The following is an 18,367-nucleotide window of genomic DNA, read 5'->3' as shown; positions in this document are numbered from 1 at the left end:
GAAGTTTAATTTACTGAATGCTACCTGAAGTTCGTAATAGCTTAATTAATTGAGATAACAATACTTATCTATTTCAAATAACTTTGTTGGGTTTTTTTGGCCATTGAATTATTTTACAGCTATCTCATTCATTCATTGCATCATCTGTGTGTGGAAGGTAACAAAAAATGTTTGTGACAGTTGCATAAAAATCCAGTTAATCTTGGAATGTATTTAACTCGTTCTAGTATTTAGATTTTGCACTAATGTCCTGTGAATGCTTTCTTTTTAGGTAGACAATGTTACTAGCTCAGATAAACCGAGACTCTCAGGGAATGACTGAATTTTCTGGAGGAGGAATGGAGGCCCAGCATGTGACTCTCTGTCTGACAGAAGCAGTAGCCGTGCAAGGTGAACATTCAGTTGAAATGTGTATTATTGAGTCTTTTCTGTTGGAAGGTCAGGTAGAACTCTACAACTCAAGCAGTGTATTCTAAATGAAGAATCTAACACGAATCAGCAGGTTATTCTTAGTTAGCTGAGATGAAGTTCACTGATTTAATTAAAAGTGATCTCTTAATTAAGGTAATAGTATAAATGTGTCAAAATAGATGCTCCAATAACTTAATTCTCATAGTGGTTTTACTGTTTTATACTTTGTAACTTCAGTATTCAGCAAAGTAAATTTTGAACTAGTTAAATTTTGAAATAGGCTGGTGATTTAGGATTGGTTAAACATTGTATTTTCTGACAGCTTTGGTATGATTTACACTGATAAAACCCTTTTCCTGAGTATTTTAGTCTAAATAGTTTTGCATATATTAATGGTGGGTAATAGTGTGCAAACCAAAATTATTGATTCAAATAGATATGCTGATTTCACTACTGGGACTCATGACCTAATTAATATTTTCCCTAAAACTTAAACTTTGCAGTCATTTATTTTCTAGTTAGAGCAAGTAACATCATGGCTGTCATGATTATGGAACGAGGTCTTGAACATATGACCACAGTGTATCTTCAAGGTTGAAAACCCAGAAAACCTATTAGTATATCTAAGATCATTGAGTTGTAAGGGATGTCATCATTTCAGAGGTGCTTAATTGGTGATTTTTAAATGCTGGTAATGGGAAATATGAACCTTTTGCCTTACTAGATGGTGACAACTTGGAAAACATGGAAGGTGTAAGTTTGCAAGCAGTTACCCTTGCTGATGGCTCCACTGCATACATACAGCACAATTCTAAAGGTAGGTAAATGACTGGAAGTTGATGTGTGTCGACATTGTATTCCTCTCTTTAACCCTGTCTTAGGTTGCAAACCCCTCAGGTGGTAAAACTGAGGAAAATTCACAGTGTTTTCAAAGCTGTATTCCTAGTTGGGGTGTTGCAGTAATAATATCAGATAAATATTTATTTCCAGTACTAATAAGGTGCAGTTATCAAATGCAGAACATAAGTGAAACACAGAAGCAAGATACTCTTTATGCATCAAACCCAAATACCAACATTCTGCCTACTGGATAGGAAATAAAATTTAGTGTTCTGCATTGGGTTTATTTATTTCAACCTTAATGCCTCGTAGCATTTATTTTATCCTAGAATTTTAAAGCCACTGTTTCTTAGCCCTTTACTATGCTTTGGCTTTAACAAGCAGTGTATGTCTGTGATATTTTACTGATATTCTGTCTGATCCAGGAAGTATCTGCTGTGTGTTTAAAGTGGGTTGTGTCACACTGTTAGATTCCTTAAGGCTACTCCATGTATTTCAGATGGTAAACTAATGGATGGCCAAGTGATTCAACTAGAAGATGGTTCTGCAGCCTATGTTCAACATGTACCCATGACTAAAAGTAGTAAGTGTAATAATACAAGACATATATTTGAAAGTATTTTATTACTGATAGGTACCAATATTAACTGATCAGTAATCCTTAAAAAAAAAAAAAAAAAAAAAAGGCTTGATTTCTTATTATTTTGCAAAGAATCTTGAAGAGAGAATTTTTCTAACTAATGGGTTTTCCAGCCTCTTTTCAAAGCATTGAAATTCTTTCTTCTAAACAGGAGACAGTTTGCGTCTGGAAGATGGACAAGCAGTTCAGCTGGAGGATGGAACCACAGCATTCATTCATCACACCTCCAAAGGTAAATGGTTTTTGAATAGTGATTTATTATTTCAGTTCAACAGAACTTCAGCAGTAAAACATGATGCTGTCTTTAGGCAATTCCATAATTCAGTGTGATTCGCATTGTAGTTTATTTGTTATTTCTGCTTAGTGGCATCTAGAAATTACTGCAATTGCTCGGATTCAGTTCTTTACTAGGACATCATATAGCTGTTATAAGCAGAATTTAAAAAAACACCAACTGTGTATTTATTTTTAAAGCCCTGGATCTCAATAAAGTAAGTAATGTCACATTAGTAGAGCAAGTAAGGCGTTGTACAGATTTCAGCCATAACTGCATGTACAACTGAGAAGAGAAAGCAGTTGAGAATGAATCAGTGAGTCTCTCTTGTAGAGACATGATGTACGTTTCAAAGATCATCTCTTCATGTCATCTTTAAGTAGTAGGGCTGAAAATGCGATGACTGACGGTCAAGAATGCAAACATTCATTTTAAATTATAGCCTGGATTTCTGTAGAAGCTGATTATTCTCACCTTAGGAGCAATCCTATTTCTTTTGAAAAAGTGAACACGCAGATATTTTAATAAACTAATGTGACAAAAATTACATCCCACTGCCAGCAACACTATTCAGAGGTTTTTTTGCATGTATTTTTGCATGACTCTGGTCTTAAAAGACCTTCTGGTCTTCTAAAATCTGATGTGTATGTGTCTCATATATTTTCATTTTAATATGAGTGGATAATGAATTGGAAGAATATTTGTGTTTGTGATTTCCTTTGTTAGTAAAGCTAGACCAATACAGAATTGGTTTTGCGTTTCTGCAAGTGTGCAGAAGTAAAAGATGTAAATAGTGTTGTCTTGAAAAAAGTTAATCTGTTATTTAGTGCTGTTTTATTTGGTTATATTTCTTGTAAGTATCAGACATGGATATGGCATTTGGAGACATATCCGAAGCAGCAGTAGTTTCTTGTGTTACCTATAGACATTGCTATTCCATTTCATTCATAAAATGTCATAATATTATTTCTCAGACAGTTACGATCAGAGTGCATTACAAGCAGTCCAGCTGGAGGATGGAACTACTGCCTACATTCACCACGCAGTGCAGATGCCACAGTCCGATACCATTTTAGCTATTCAAGCTGATGGCACAGTGGCTGGTCTTCATACAGGAGATGCTGCCATTGACCCAGACACTATCACTGCTTTGGAGCAATATGCAGCTAAGGTATGCTGAAAAACAGTTCACCTACCTGTAATGTTTTAATCTCATATCAATGATACTTGACAGCAAAAGCCCACTGTGATCAAAGAAATAAAATGATAAGAGAGACTTCAGACTCTTAAGAGAGAACACAGTGCCTCACTGTTATGTGTAGCTCTGGTGTGTGCTGTTGCATAAAGAGAACAAGAAATTGAACTCCAAAATGATGTGGAGTTGAGCTGATGTGCATAGTGATTCAGACAAGTAAAAAACTATTTTCCTTAAAACACATAGTGTTACAGAGGATGTAGTTTGGGAGGAAGGAACAAAATTGAATTATTCTTGACCAGAGACCATTGCTGATTCTTTTTTTCTTTCCTTGAGAAGAGTTGGGCTCGTTATCTTCAGTAAGGATATTACATAATAATGAAGTGTAAAAAACACGATTGGACAGCTAATGAATTAGAAGAAAGCTTCTCTGGTCCATGCTTTTAATGATAAAAATGTAATGTAAGGCTAAAAATTCATGTTCTCCACTTCAGTGGACTTCTGTGAAGTGTGGTCTAAATATGCAGCGAACAGTTCAGCTTTCATGACTTAATAGTTTCCGAGTGTCCTGATTCCTGGATGAGTACCATCAGTGCTAGTAGTGGTTAGGAGAGGAGTTGAATGAATTTTATTATTTGTTCTTGAGCATTACTGGGAATTGTCAGACTTTGGGAGAAGGCCAGTTAGGGTGAGTAAATGGCAAATACACCATTCTTTCCATGGTGTTTGTGTGCTATAATTGGGAAAAAAAACCAAACAAAACACATGAGAAAACCCATCAGATTTTGTTACATTTAGCTGTGCCTTAATGTTTCATACAATAAAAAGGTAATTCAAGGTTAGCTGTGCTGTAGTGACAAGCTTTTAAGCATTGCCAAGCTATTATTTCGTTTAGGTCTAAATCAATCTGAACTTTGTCCTTTTTAATAAGGAGCTTATTAATATAAATTTGTTATAAGAGTATGTTTCTGTTAAAATATATTTGCTTTTTTCTCCTATTCATCTCAACGTGTGTTTTTGAGTTCTGTAATGTGAATTAATATTCTGAAGTGTTCTTGTGTATACCTGGGAAAAACCCTACTTGTTTTCTTAAAGCTTTCATCTCAGCCTTATCCTGAAGTATATGCTAGAACTTCTCGAGAAAAATCAGTCGAAGTGAATTTCCAAGTACTGAATCTGCATGATGTACAAAAGCAAGTAGTAGCTGAATTGTTACACCCCTATATTTCTCTTAAAAGGAGAAATGCGGTTTTATGATTCTACTTCATGTCCATGTAGACTTCATAATAAGGCAGTGTATACTTTTAATAGCAGATGGTTTAGGACATTGGAAGAGGTACAGAAAGGGGCAGCAATGGTGACCAAACAAATGAAATATATGAGGTAAGGATATGAGAGAATTTTATATGATTTTAAGTGGAACAGAGTCGTGACTTGACATTGTCTTTACCAGTTTAAGAACTGGGGAACATCAGATAAAACTTGGGTCACAGGTTCAGTGACAACAAGGGAAAGATACTTTTTCAAACAGCACAAAGTTAAGCCATGGGACTGCTTGTAGGATGCTGCTCATACTAATTACATCCCTAGATTCAAAGGGTAATTAGACAAATTCATGAAAGAAAAATGTATCTGGGGCTGTTAGGTAGAAGCATGTGATTTCTAGTTCAGGAAATTCCTAAGCCACAAATTGCTTGGAGGTTGGGAGAATATTTCTGGAAATGTTCCGCTAAAAGAAGACCACAGGGAAGCTCAGTGGAATTGGCGGAGCACACTCATTTTTACATTCAGTTTTCATCACCTCTTACTTCTCTTTTAGGCATAGTACAATTTCCAACATATCTTACAGAGTGTGTGTAAAGACTAACTGGAATCCTCTTAATTTTAGGCTTAGTCAATGCCATCTTCCTCTCAAAGCAGCCATGAACAAATAGATTATTGTTCTTGGTCTGCATAAAGTCAGAGGATATGTAGTGGAATTGCAGATAGGAATTGTGACTAGATTTAGGGGTACCAATCTCAGCCTTGAGTATAAGAGGGTATTTTGAATGTGAGCACTCAACACAGAGTCAATTACTGAAGTGGGAAACTTTGTAATGTACACCTCAAATTAGTGTTTTTTACTACAGTGACTACTGTTCTATGAGTTAATGCATTTGAAAGCATATTAAGCAATCATTTCAAATATTTTAGGTTCCTTGGAAAACACAGACACCTTTCTCTTCCTATAAATTTGTACTTAAACCTTAAGAGCAACACGCAAGATACACACGTCCTTTCTTACCTGTTGTAATTTCACTATAATGAATTAAGAAGTGATATATTGTTTAGGTACTTTGACTCTAAAGGAGCTGTGCTGTTTGGAACAAGTGAACTGTGCTTAACACAGTGTGAGAGATGCTGTTGTACTATAAAAAAAAAGTAAATGTTTTCTTTCTCTCAGAACTCAGTATTATCGATTTTTAATAATTTAACATAATTTCTTCAGATTTTTCATTTAACACATTCAGTTCTTGCAGTCTTTTTGATGTCATTTTAAGACAGTCTTGAGGTGCTTTCCTTACCTGCAAATGGTGATTTTCATGTGAATGAATGTATTGTGGGACAACCTGGTTTCAAGAGGGAGCCAGAGAGCTGTGAATGAATAAGCCCCCATGAACTGTCTGACTGTTAATCTGTCTTTCAGGTGAATAAAAATAACTTGTTTTTCCCATATCAACCTCATTTTTCAGGTATCTATTGATGGAAATGACAGTGTCAGTAGCACGGCAATGATAGGTGAAAATGAACAAGAAAAAAAAATGCAGGTATGTAGCACAATACCAAATACCTACATGCATGTTTCTTCAGTCTTCTCTGTGCATAGTTTGACTGTCTGTGCTTAATCTACTGCTCTGTAGATGACATTGCTTCGAGTGAACCCTAGAGGAGCAGACAGATATTTCCAGTTCTTTTTCTGCTATCATGTTGAGATTACTTAGAGGTATAAAAAACTTACTGAGGTGAAGGTATTAACGTAAAAGTTCTAATAATAATAGAAAATACAGGTAAAAATTATGAAGTCTCAGGCCTTTTTTACTTTAACCAGGAATCTGTAAAATCCTAATTAGGAACAACAACAAAAACGAATAACAAAACCCTATGCCCTCACATGTTCACATGGCATAGAAATGGCCAAGTCATTGCACCGAGAAGGATTTGGTCATCAAAGAATTGGTGTTCTTCCTTTTTGTTTAATTTCAGAGGTGATGAAGTAGATGAGCATGGAAAAATATCATCAGAGGTAAAATATGTTACAATACCTGTGAAAGAGGGAATTATAGGCTCACCTCTGGCAGTGACCTCAAAGTTCTGTCTTCTGCATTTTTTTTAATGTTAGGTCCCACAACATTTAAAACCAGTGACAATCCACAGTTGTCTAAATGGCGTGCGTATGGGAAATTGGTACTCACAGCCTGAACCTCTGATTAATCAGCTGAGGCAAGTGTTGGGTCAGCTGCGGGAGCACAGGTGAGAGTAATCTAGCTGTGCTTCTGGAAGGAGTGGAGCTTGAGTCCATCTCCTCTAGACTTCATTTAAGGGCTGACCACCACTAAGGCAGCATCTCTTGGGAGATTGCTCCTTGATGGAGATTGCCTCAGAGGTTCCCAGTAGACCGAAGGCTTCCATAGGGGTGAGATTTTCCTGTAAATAACCTTTTGGATATTTACTACCATCTTTTCATTATTGTCACTGTACAGTGTGACTGTGAGGGGAGAGAAAGACCAATTTAGAAGTTATCAATGGTATTAAAATGTATCCCATAAATATAAATCAAGAACTTCTGGAGTTTTGTACAGTACTAAGCTACAACTCTATCAAAATGCAGAATTCAAGGAAGAATAGAATAAGATTTGTTTGGCTTTAACTAGAAGTAAACACCTATTATGCAAAACAAGCTGTTACAGATATCCAGTTACATGATGATTTCAGCCTCAACCCTAAAACAGTGAATCCAAAGGTTGCTTTACCTTGCACTTCATATGGCAACACATATGGCTGTACGGAGGTGTGCTGATCTTATGGAGCAGGACGTGTTCCAAACAAATAGCAGAAAAAGATCTGATGTTTCAACAGGTGTTTAGGCTCAGGCACAAAGTCTGATACCCACCCACCCCCCAGTAAGGTGACTTCATTTGGCTGACCAAGGAAGTGAGGGTCCCAGCTATTGGTTGTTTCTGAAAATATTTTTAGTGATTATTTCTTGGCATGATTAAGTACCTACTTGTAACTCATTTAGTAGTAATGTATTACTTAAGATACTTCATCTAAATTTGAAACTATTTCATTAAATAAGTGTGTATTTATAAATTCTTCAAAAAAACCCAAACAAACAAACAATCAAAGTAACTGAAGAACAGAACAGATGTTATGCTGCTGAGTAGTCATTCAGACCATTTGTGTGTGGATAAGGTTTTCACCATAGAAAAAAATAAAGCATAAAACCTCTTTATTGTTTGTACAGATGAGAACAAAAGCCTTTGTGTGACCTAAAGGATATCGTGCATTATTGTTTTTTACATCTGCCATAGCCATCTGTTGACATGAAAAGCAGAATCATGTGACTGCTGTGTGTGTACGTGATCTAAAAATCTTACCTGAGATCTTAGTTACCTTTGTTGTCCTCCTGTGTTACCTGTCTGAGCTGAGTTAGGATGCATTTGTGATTGCCTTCAAAATAAAGAATTTCTGAGCTTTTGTCTATTTAATTGGTAGAAAACAGTTCTCTGGAAGAAAGATCAAATTAGGGAACATTTGAATAAATTGGGCATGTGCATACATCTACTGGACCTAATGGGTCTAGTGTAATTGCCATATATTGCATAATAATTGCTGATAGAGCTTGGTAATGTTGCAAAGCCACTCTTGCTTTTCTTTGAAGGGCTGTGGTGTTCAGGGGAAGTTTCTGAGGACTGGAAGAAAGCAAATGTTATTCCTATTTCAAGATGTGTAAGAAGGAGGATCTAGAGATCTATAGATCCACCGGCCACACCTGAGTCCTTAGCAATTCACCTGAGTCCTAAGCAATTAGGTGAACAAATGATCTTACAAGCCATCTTCAGACATGCTGGCAGTTGGGAGTAGTCAGTGTGGATGTGGGAAGGAGAAATAATGCCTGACCAACCCAATCCCCTTTTATGACAAAATAATAACCTTTGTAGTTATGAGAACAACTGATATTGTTTATTACCCACATGAAATGAGCCAACAGGAATCTCGGAAAGTTTAATAAAAAGAAGTGGAAAGCCATGAACCTGGGAAGTGTAACCCAGAGCACTGGTAGAAAATGGAGAAACTGGGGATCCTTGTGGACAAGCTGACTGTGAACCAGCAGTGTGCCTTTGGTAAAAAACAAAGACCACACATCAGCAGATCAAGGGAGGTGATCTTTCCCTTATCTGCTATGCTGGTGGTACACGCTGGAAACGCTTGGCCCAGTTCTGAGCTTTCAGGAATGCGTGGACATAGTGGAGTAAGTCCAGTGAAAGACTGAAGATGATTAAAGGCTTAGAGTGTTTGACAGACGAGGAGAGGCTGAGCAAACTGCAACTATTCAGCTTCCAGCAGAGAAGGCCAGGGGGAATTTACCAATAAGTAGAAATACCTGACGTGGGCGTACAAAGATCACAGAGCCTGGCTCACAGTGGTGCACAGTAGCAGGATAAGAGGAAATCTGCGTACACTGAAATGCAGGACGTTGTGTTTAAACTTGAGGAGAAAAACTTCTTGTCTTCGGTGCTGGTGTAGGTTGCACAGGTTGTAGTGTCTCCATCCCTAGAGATACTCAGAGCTCAGCTGGGTACTGCCATGAACAACTTGCTGCAGCTGATTCTGCTTTGAGAAGAGGTTGCATTAGGCTGTCCCATCATACTGATGCTGTGGCATGTTCTTTGGCAGCGTGGAATTGAATTGGATTATGGAGAAAATAAAAGTAGTTTGAAAGATACACTTGTAAAAGTTGTAGTTACTTTGTATACAGTTGTATCAGTGTGTTTACATTTGGTCTTCTGTGGTTTTTTTCAGTCTGTAAGAACATTCCTTGTTTATTAGCATAACAAAAAGCCTTTGATAGGGGTCTAAGCTGTATCATGAAGCTATTCTGTGCATTTTCCTATTGTATCTTGCAAGAAAGCAGAGTAGAACCTAGCTTCATTTGCACCCATTAGTTTGATCGAAATACGTGCGTCACTGACGAAATGCAAAATGCTTTCCTTCATTTTTAGAAAGTGCTCATTATTAGTGCATTTAATTATTGGATGGCCTTTGTGTGAACTTATCTTTGAAGGCAATCTGATTTATAACTAACCTCCCTTAGGAACAAAGCCAGTGCCTTAGATGTGTAATCTCTGTGTAAGCCTCTTCTTTCTAACACTCATCTTACTGCTTCACCTATTTTTCAGATTATTTAGTCTTATTTAGTGTTATTTGTCTAATTAATGCATTCATTTAGAAGTTCTAGCTCCAAGTTAAATATGTTTTACAGCTTCTCTCTTTGAAAACTCATTTTTTATTTCATTTACCGAGTGCTACAAAATATGTAGCGTAGCAAAGAGAAACAAAAGGAAACCTGTTAGAATAAGCTTTGACTGCAAAACAGTGTGTGACTTTCTTGATCCATTGTATTTTTTTAATCTTTTCTTTTTCAACTTCAGATTGTCTTGCAGGGACATGGAACGAGAGTGGCTGCAAAATCTCAGCAGAGTGGAGAGAAAGCATTTCGCTGTGATTATGATGGCTGCGGAAAACTGTACACAACAGCTCACCATCTGAAGGTAATGAGATGTACAGTAAGCATTGTTACTTTGCAAGTGTGATTGATTTATTTGTTTATTTGACAAATTGTTTGCTTGAAAGTGATGGAAATTAACAGGAAAACAACTGCGATGGTGCTGTTTTGTCAAGCGTTTATTTGGTTGGACTTAAAATAATCAACGTAAGAGGACCTGTAGAAGTGCTCAGTGTAGTCAAAAATGAGAGAGAAGTCTCTGATGCATGCATGCTTTCTTTAATATAGTTGGCCATTGTTTTGGCCATTCCACATATATTTACAGAAATGTTTTTTGTAAGACTGACTTGTGGCGCGAGTGGTAGGAATGCCGCGTTGCAACACCGGAGGCCCTGGGTTCGAATCCCCCCTGTGGCGCAAGTGGTAGAAGTGCTGCTCTGCTACACAGAGGCTCGAATCCCGGGGGGTTGGACTCGATGATCTCTAAGGTCCCTTCCAACCCGCACGATACTATGATACTATGATGATGATGATCTTAGAAGAAGATACTTCACAGAATCACAGAATTGTAGGGGTTGGAAGGGACCTCTAGAGATCATAGAGTCCAACCCCCCTGCCAAAGCAGGTTCCCTACACCATGTCACACAGGTAGGTGTCCAGGCAGGTCTTGAATATCTCCAGAGAAGGAGACTCCACCACCTCCCTGGGCAGCCTGTTCCAGTGAAGTGGAAGTTCATGGCTTTCCATACTTGTAGTTTCAAGGGAAACAAGACTCCCTGTGTGAATTTTTATCACTGACTTAAAAAGACGACATTTAAATGTGAATCCTGGGAAAAGAAATAAAATGTATTGTCTTTGAGAATAAGTTTTTTCTGTGCTGAAGTAATCAGATGCAACATTTGGTTAAATGAGCGTGTTGGATGTGTTGGCAGGTACATGAAAGGTCACACACAGGAGACAGACCGTATCAGTGCGAACATCCTGGATGTGGCAAAGCTTTTGCAACAGGTAATCCTTTGTAGACTAACTCTTCCTGCCTTTTAGCATTTGTCTGTATAAAATAAGTTTATAGTTACCACTGTTTGTTTTTCTTAACTGCTAAGTATAGAACCTAGTTGGGAATCCATTTATGAGAACTGCAGAAAAAGGTGGTGTTTTATCTAATTAAGCATACAGAAAAGAGGGAGGATTTAATTGTTAGTTACTGAAGAGGTAACGAGGTGAAGCACTTGGCACTTTCGTTTGGTCTTCACCTGTCATGCTACGGTCAGATTTTATCTTGAAAAAAATAGGCCTTCTTTATATGGAACTAAGAGTGTAAATTACACAAGGTGACAAAATAAAGCTGAACCTGCTGGGTAGAGGAAACTAAATAATATTCTGATCCAGAGCTGAACTTTGGTGGGAGCTGCTTGAAGTGTTTGTTATCACATTGTATCAGGGTGATGTTTCTCCTAAAGTGAACACTGTCTTTTGTACAGACGACTCCATTCATAAATGATACACTTCCTGAGATTTGATTTGATGGTGTGGGATGTAATTATAAAGGATGGACCATTGAAGGTGGTACAAAAAAGCAAAACTTGTTTCAAATTCTTTTACTTTGAATGTAGATTAGCCTGATTCTTAGAAAAGTTAGACTCTAGATTTTCTGTAAAAACTGAGATGTTTGTGGAACTCCATCTGATGTAATAGATTGAACAGTTTTTCTTTAAATAAGAAGCACAAGAAATGCTGATGAGAAAGGTCAAAAGACAAACAATCCCACTTAAAGGGTTGTACCTACATTTAATTATATAGTGAGTTTGTGCAGAGATTTCAAAACAATGTAACGAAACATTATTTTCCAGTGCAACAGACTGCAGCTCTTAATAGCTTTTTGTCTAATGCTATATTTTTGGCCAAAGCCATTTGTACCCCCTTACTTCAGCCTTTGATATGGTTCGTGTTACACACTGAACGTTTTCAGCTTAAATATTAAGGACTCCGCTGTGTTGGATCATGACGTACTGTTTATTTTAGACGTAAGAGTGAATTGAAGCATCAGAAGATAGAATAAATATTTACCTATGTTATAGTAATTGCAGTTTATCCCTTTGAAGGGAGTGGGAAGTGTAATTTCCTAATAAATGAGGGAAGGAGGAATTCATAAACTGAATCAGGAATTTTGTTGCTCTGTATGGTAGAATGAAATGCTTGTAAAGGGTAATGGCTTCTGTCCATCTTAATTTTGTACTTGGGCTGTTTTAACATCCTTTCTGACCTTCAGGGTATGGATTAAAAAGTCATATCCGAACGCACACTGGTGAAAAGCCGTATCGGTGCACAGAAGAAAACTGCACCAAGTCATTCAAGACTTCTGGAGACCTACAGAAACACATCCGAACCCACACAGGTAGGATTACTATCGTTTTGTTTCTCCAAGTTAATTCACTGAGGTGGATTTCTCTGATTCACATTGCTTAGAAAAGCGTTTACATGTCGGTGCTGCCATTGCAGACTGACATCGTTTGCAGTTTGGTTTGCAGCTGTAACATAACAAGGGGCCTTTCCTCAGTAAGGTAGCTCACCTTTTAGAAGTGTTTTGGTGCTTTAAGATAAATTGAAAGCTGGGTACGTGATGGCTGTTAGTTCCCAGGTTGTTGCCCTTCTCGCAGCAGAAAAAATAATAAAAAATACGGTATTAAACTTAATGGAAGTTCCAAATGTGTGAAAATTAAAACTGAAGTCCTTTGTGGAAATAGGTGGGAGTTGTGTGTGCTTATACGTACCCTGTGTGAGTTTCAAACCCTGTGTGAGTTTCAGTAGTGCACTGATGGAGGCAAATGAGTCCCCTCGCTTTGCTGATGCAAGAAAATCTCGGTCACCTGGAAACAGGTCACTTTTCTAGCAACTCCATTAGAAACACAAAGGCAAACCAGTCGGGTGACATTCCTGCAATCGCTGAAGAACAATCGGCGTTGTGGTTTGTGACTGCAGCCCTCCTTGAGGCTGTAATTGGAGGTTCTGCCTCCCGATGGGGATCAGGGGAGCCATGGTAACACAACATCGAGGCTGTATACTCAGATATGCTCTGTCTTGGCAGAAAAGTGGAAAACGTTCATGAAACAGCGGCCTTAAGGAGTGAATTATAGTTTCCTCTGCCAAGAAGCTGACTGCTTTGGAGTTTCGTGGTATTAATGTCTGTGTCAGGACTTCATTTTTCATTTCTGTTTCCAAGTACTTAGAACTGTATCTGTAGTGGTAATCTGCCCTCTCTTGCTCCGGGACTCCTCTCTTTGTTGAACAGTAAGGCGGGGGCAATGTACTTAGCTCTACCCAGTGCGAAGTTCCAACAGGACAGCGTGTTGGATGGCTCGCACTTCTCCAGAGTCAGTCCCTTTGCTCTCCCCCAAAGGAGCTGTGTGCTCTGCTAGGTCTGAAGGATCAGAGAGATTAGGCAGGGGCTGGCTTCATCTAGTCTTCATGGTGAAGGTTTTGGAGGAGCAATCAGTTATTGTGTGTAAATTTAGTGCAGAAATGGACTTAGGAATAAAAAATTCTGTGTTTGTGATTGCTTTGGCTTTTGAAACTTGAATTTCAGTGCTACATCTCTTTAAAAATTTGTCTCAGCCAAAGGTAAAGTGCTTTCTGTGGTATATTTTACTGATTTGTCTGTACACTTTTTGTACTCTTTTGTAACTTTTCTGTGTGTACTTTTTCTCTTTTTCAGGGGAAAGGCCCTTTAAGTGTCCTTTTGAAGGATGTGGCAGATCGTTCACAACATCTAATATTAGAAAGGTTCACATCAGGACACATACAGGTGAAAGACCTTATTACTGCACAGAGCCAGGATGTGGGAGAGCTTTTGCCAGCGCAACTAATTATAAGAATCATGTGAGAATACACACAGGTATGTGAATGATGTTTTGTGTTTTGAAATGGATCCTGCTTGGGAGAGTCTCCTTTTTTGAACACCATTTTGGTGCGTTGTAATTGGATATAGTCATGTTTATGTGACTTGACCTGGTGCCTTTGTTTGGGCCTTATCTTCCCTAGTATGAGGGTAGTTTGGCTCACCTTTGTGAGTCACCCTTTCACTTTGATTGTATTTTCAAGATTCTGAAACATAGAAGGTAGTGATAGCCATATCATCTTGTAAGCCTTACATTTTAATGCAAGTGTGGATAAGTTTCTTGGAGAACTTATGAACCAGATTAGCTTTATAGTTTGTAATGTAATTTAGACATCTGTTTCATTGATTTTTTTGTTTTTATTGGGAAGTGTTCTTAATATTAAACCATAATTATTTAAATGTATGCTTCCTATAGATTATTCAAAGCTTAATGACTCAAGCGAAAGAAAATTTACAGCAGAGCAGCAGTACAACTAATAATTGAGGAGAAGTACAGAGCTTCCAGTAATTAAGGAACGAAATTGTCAGTGCTGTGCAAAACTGATGTTTAGGTTGACACCTTTCCAGAAGCCCAAAGTGCTGTATCACTCGGTGATGCAGTTTGCATTTGCCTTCATCCTCAGTATCAGTTTCTAAAGATTCTGCAAATTGCAGCTTTTAGACTGCATCATCCTGTACATTTTATATGGAATGACAGGGAGAAAAAAGGGCCCGACTTTCACTGGCAGATTAAAAAAATAAGTACATAAAAAAAGACCAATGAGAGGCTGCATTGATAAACTTAGTGAGCTTCACTGTTGCCTTTGGAATTGAAATGGGGTTGGTAGTGGAAGTGTGTCACTAAATACCCTACACATTCATTGACAATCTGTCTGTGCATTCTGGATAACATCCTCTCCTTCTCTTTTCTGTACAGGGGAGAAGCCCTATGTCTGTACAGTTCCTGGTTGTGATAAACGTTTTACAGAGTATTCCAGTCTATACAAGCATCATGTTGTACATACTCATTCCAAACCATATAATTGTAATCACTGTGGAAAGACGTACAAGCAGATTTCTACACTTGCTATGCACAAGCGGACAGCACATAATGACACAGAGCCCATTGAAGAGGAACAAGAGGCTTTTTTTGAGCCACCACCAGGTTAGAGTTTCAGTCTTTGAATCTCTTGTCGTAACAAATGGGCTGAATGATATTATGCTGTTTATAACCAAGGAAATTAAAGTGTAGATAAGAATCTGAAGAACTTAATAAATGTTATTGAACTTCTTTGTGGGACTTTTTAGTGTGCTGGTCAACTTGTAAACAGAAACCGAGAGAGTAATTGACCAGATCATAAACTGATTTTATAGCAGGCTGGAGATAAGAGAGAGTTGAGAAATTTGAGCTACAGTCTCAGCAAACCTGCTATAAACAATTCTGCTATAAACGTGAATGTGTGAAGGGACCTGCAAGAGTCTGAAGTGTTTGTCTGCAACCTACTGGATTTTACTGAGGCATCATAGTTGCTGGAGGTCTTTTGTCAGGAATAAAGGCACTGCCTTGTGAAAAGAAAAAATCTGTCTGTGCAGCACTTCAATACTGTGGTGGTTTTGTGACAGTTAATAGCAGTATCTGTGAATTTATGTCCTAGAGGCAAAGATGAAAATAAGCTAAGAACGTTTGTCGTGTTATCAGTAGTATCTTGTGACTATAAACACGAGGCTAAAAGAAATACTGTGAGAGAACAGTTATTACTTTGCAAACTGTGATTTGTCTGAAGATAGAAAATGCAGACGCAAAGGGTTCTGTTTTACTACGTGTATTTGGGAAGCAGCACTGAACGCCTCAAGCAAATTTGCTGTGGTCTCATGCTGTCTTTTGAGGGAGTTACAGGATTCTTCTACTGAAGTTAAACATTTATTAAGATAATTAACTGAAATCTTCACACAAAGGCATCGCTGTATTCCTCTGTCTGCTCGTTAATGAATAACTCTTTTAAAAACTGCCATTTGTGTTCTCATGAAGGCTCCTGTATGGAAAAGTCAGCATTTAAAGATTGAACTAGAAATGGTTTGTTGCCTTTTTAATGTTTCAGTATAAACTAGTAATATACTTTTGTTATGAATAGTGTTTGTATATCTTTTTTCTCATCTTTCAACTATCCTTTTTGGACTGAAGCATTTTAAAACCATCAAACCAGGTTGGCATTTGTTCCTTGTTGGTTATCTTTCCTGCCTGTACATAGAGTACCCAAACTGAACTATTCTCTTGCCTTCTTTGTATCAAATAGGTCAAGGGGAAGATGTTCTGAAAGGCTCGCAAATAGCCTATGTGACAGGTGTAGAGGGAGAGGACGTAATTTCTGCACAGGTTGCTACAGTTACTCAGTCAGGATTAGGTCAACAAGTAGCGCTAATTGCCCAGGATGGAACCCAACATGTAAGTAAACGTTTTGCTGAAAAGGTGACAAAAATATGTTGAGAGTTTAAGCTTGTGCGTTGTTGATAAATCTGTGCTTTGATTTCTCATGGAAAGAAACTTCTTTGAAGATTATTCTATCTGTATGCTTAGGATTGGATCTCCTCTGGAACGCCTACATTCAACCATATATCCTCTTATCTGAAACTATGTTGATACAATCTTAGACTTTTTGGTCTGTCCTGTTATCTATATCACTGGAAGTCCATTATACTCACACTGTAGGCAAAGGCTGTATAACAACTGTTACATGTGCAACATGGCTGCTGAGGTTTCCCAGAGTTTCCTGGTTATTCTGTTAATACCTGATAATAGTGGAATAATATCACTGGTATCACTGTTGCGTTGTTTGTGGGTGCTTTTTAGAAAAATAATCTACTTCGACCCAGTGCATGTATTACAAACTGGTAGTATTCAATTCTTACCATTTCTGACATAAACATGAGAAGATCAGGAAATAGAATGGTACTACATACACCTGAATGTTCCTTGGGATAGGTTTTTTTGAGGAATGGGTAAGAAACCCACTGAGTGTGGATTTCAGCACATTTTTTAAGTTTAATTCTGGTAATACATTAAATGTATACAGGGAAAAAAAATTATATTTCAGCTGAGAAAGGTAGCTACCGTGCCAGTAGGATATAAAAAACATCTAATATTAGAATTGGGTATGAAATAATAAAGGGGACCGTCACACTGCCAGCCCCTAACACTGCAGCAGCACTAAGAAACCAACATTTTAGCCCCTGGAAATGAAGGCCTTTGAAAGCCATAACATGGAGTTCTTTTCACATCTATTAATCCTTCAGTTTGATTTCAGTTCTGGAATGTTTTATTGCCTTCTGAATCATGCATCTTATCAAATCACCGACTGATGCTCTAATACATTTATATTGGAGACATCAGTAATTTATATCAATTTTTAAATGATATTTTTAATTGGTGGTTTTAATTCTAAGTCCTTACCAAACCTCTTTAGTGACTCCATTAAGATAAAAGCATGTGATGCAACTGCTTTGAGTCTCACTGACCTCTTGTGTAAGACCCGTGCATAGATAACCTCACATGGAGTTCTCTGGGGTATGATCTGACTGACATGGAGTTCTAGACTCTAACTGAAAGCACACAGCCTCCTTCTCAGCCATAACTGTATTTCTGTAAAGAGATACATGGGGTGTTAGGTATCCACCAGTAAGATGTTTGTAATGAGGGCTCTTCATCCAAGAGTGGAAATTGGCCAGAGAGTGACGGTGATTCTCAGGAAATGCACGAGTACATCAGGAAGTAGAATAATAGATGCTAGGACTTGTGGACAGTATGTTACTGTATATGGGACTTAGGGTATTTTTTTCAGTGCTATTATAAGTTGCCTTTTCATTCTGAATTGTCAGGCAGTTTGTTTCACATGAGGAAGGTGAACTCGCACCTTCTGCTGCTGAATCAAGTAGTGGGAACGTGTTTGCTGCTACAGTGCAAAAGCAAACTCTGTTTTTTTTTTTCAAATCTCAGTTAAAAACACCTGAGAACAGCATTATGTTGCTGAAAGCTCAGACTCAGGTATGACTTGAGCAGCAATTAAACCTTTATTACTTCAGGAATTATGTTATGTTTCAGGTCAACATATCTCAGGCAGATATGCAGGCCATTGGAAATACAATCACTATGGTAACACAAGATGGCACCACTATCACAGTCCCTGCCCACGACGCCGTCATCTCTTCTGCAGGAACACATTCTGTAGCAATGGTTACTGCAGAAGGCACCGAAGGACAGCAGGTAAAAAATTATCCTGTGTATGTAAGTAACGTTCCTTTTGGGATGGTATAACAAAGGCACAAAAGTCATCGCAGTATTCAACACCAGGCTGTATCATTCCCATCAGACT

The 18,367-nt window shown here is 38.0% G+C and overlaps 1 protein-coding gene across 6 annotated transcripts in view; it reads left to right on the top strand.

Moving 5' to 3' along the window:
* Positions 1–18,367, top strand: part of ZNF143 (zinc finger protein 143) — a 32,097-nt gene that overhangs the window by 9,772 nt on the left and 3,958 nt on the right. For 2 of the 6 annotated variants that reach the window (XM_015864049.3, XM_085550122.1), the window contains 13 exons: positions 272–390; positions 1,136–1,228; positions 1,751–1,834; positions 2,043–2,123; positions 3,140–3,336; positions 6,093–6,167; positions 10,053–10,172; positions 11,059–11,134; positions 12,396–12,521; positions 13,839–14,018; positions 14,938–15,165; positions 16,295–16,443; positions 18,097–18,258. In XM_015864049.3, coding sequence (XP_015719535.1) covers positions 279–390; positions 1,136–1,228; positions 1,751–1,834; positions 2,043–2,123; positions 3,140–3,336; positions 6,093–6,167; positions 10,053–10,172; positions 11,059–11,134; positions 12,396–12,521; positions 13,839–14,018; positions 14,938–15,165; positions 16,295–16,443; positions 18,097–18,258 — 1,683 coding nt within the window. In that variant the 5' untranslated portion in view covers positions 272–278. The remainder of the gene's footprint in view (positions 1–271; positions 391–1,135; positions 1,229–1,750; positions 1,835–2,042; positions 2,124–3,139; positions 3,337–6,092; positions 6,168–10,052; positions 10,173–11,058; positions 11,135–12,395; positions 12,522–13,838; positions 14,019–14,937; positions 15,166–16,294; positions 16,444–18,096; positions 18,259–18,367) is intronic. The other 4 variants (XM_015864054.3, XM_085550123.1, XM_015864053.3 and 1 more) reach the window with 3 other exon arrangements.

The sequence above is a fragment of the Coturnix japonica genome, chromosome 5, assembly GCF_054131305.1.
Source record: "Coturnix japonica strain WE chromosome 5, WE-NBRP24, whole genome shotgun sequence".
Lineage (NCBI taxonomy): Eukaryota > Metazoa > Chordata > Aves > Galliformes > Phasianidae > Coturnix > Coturnix japonica.
The sequence above is the reverse complement of the archived record's forward strand: the minus strand, read 5'-3'. Positions and strand labels throughout refer to the sequence as shown.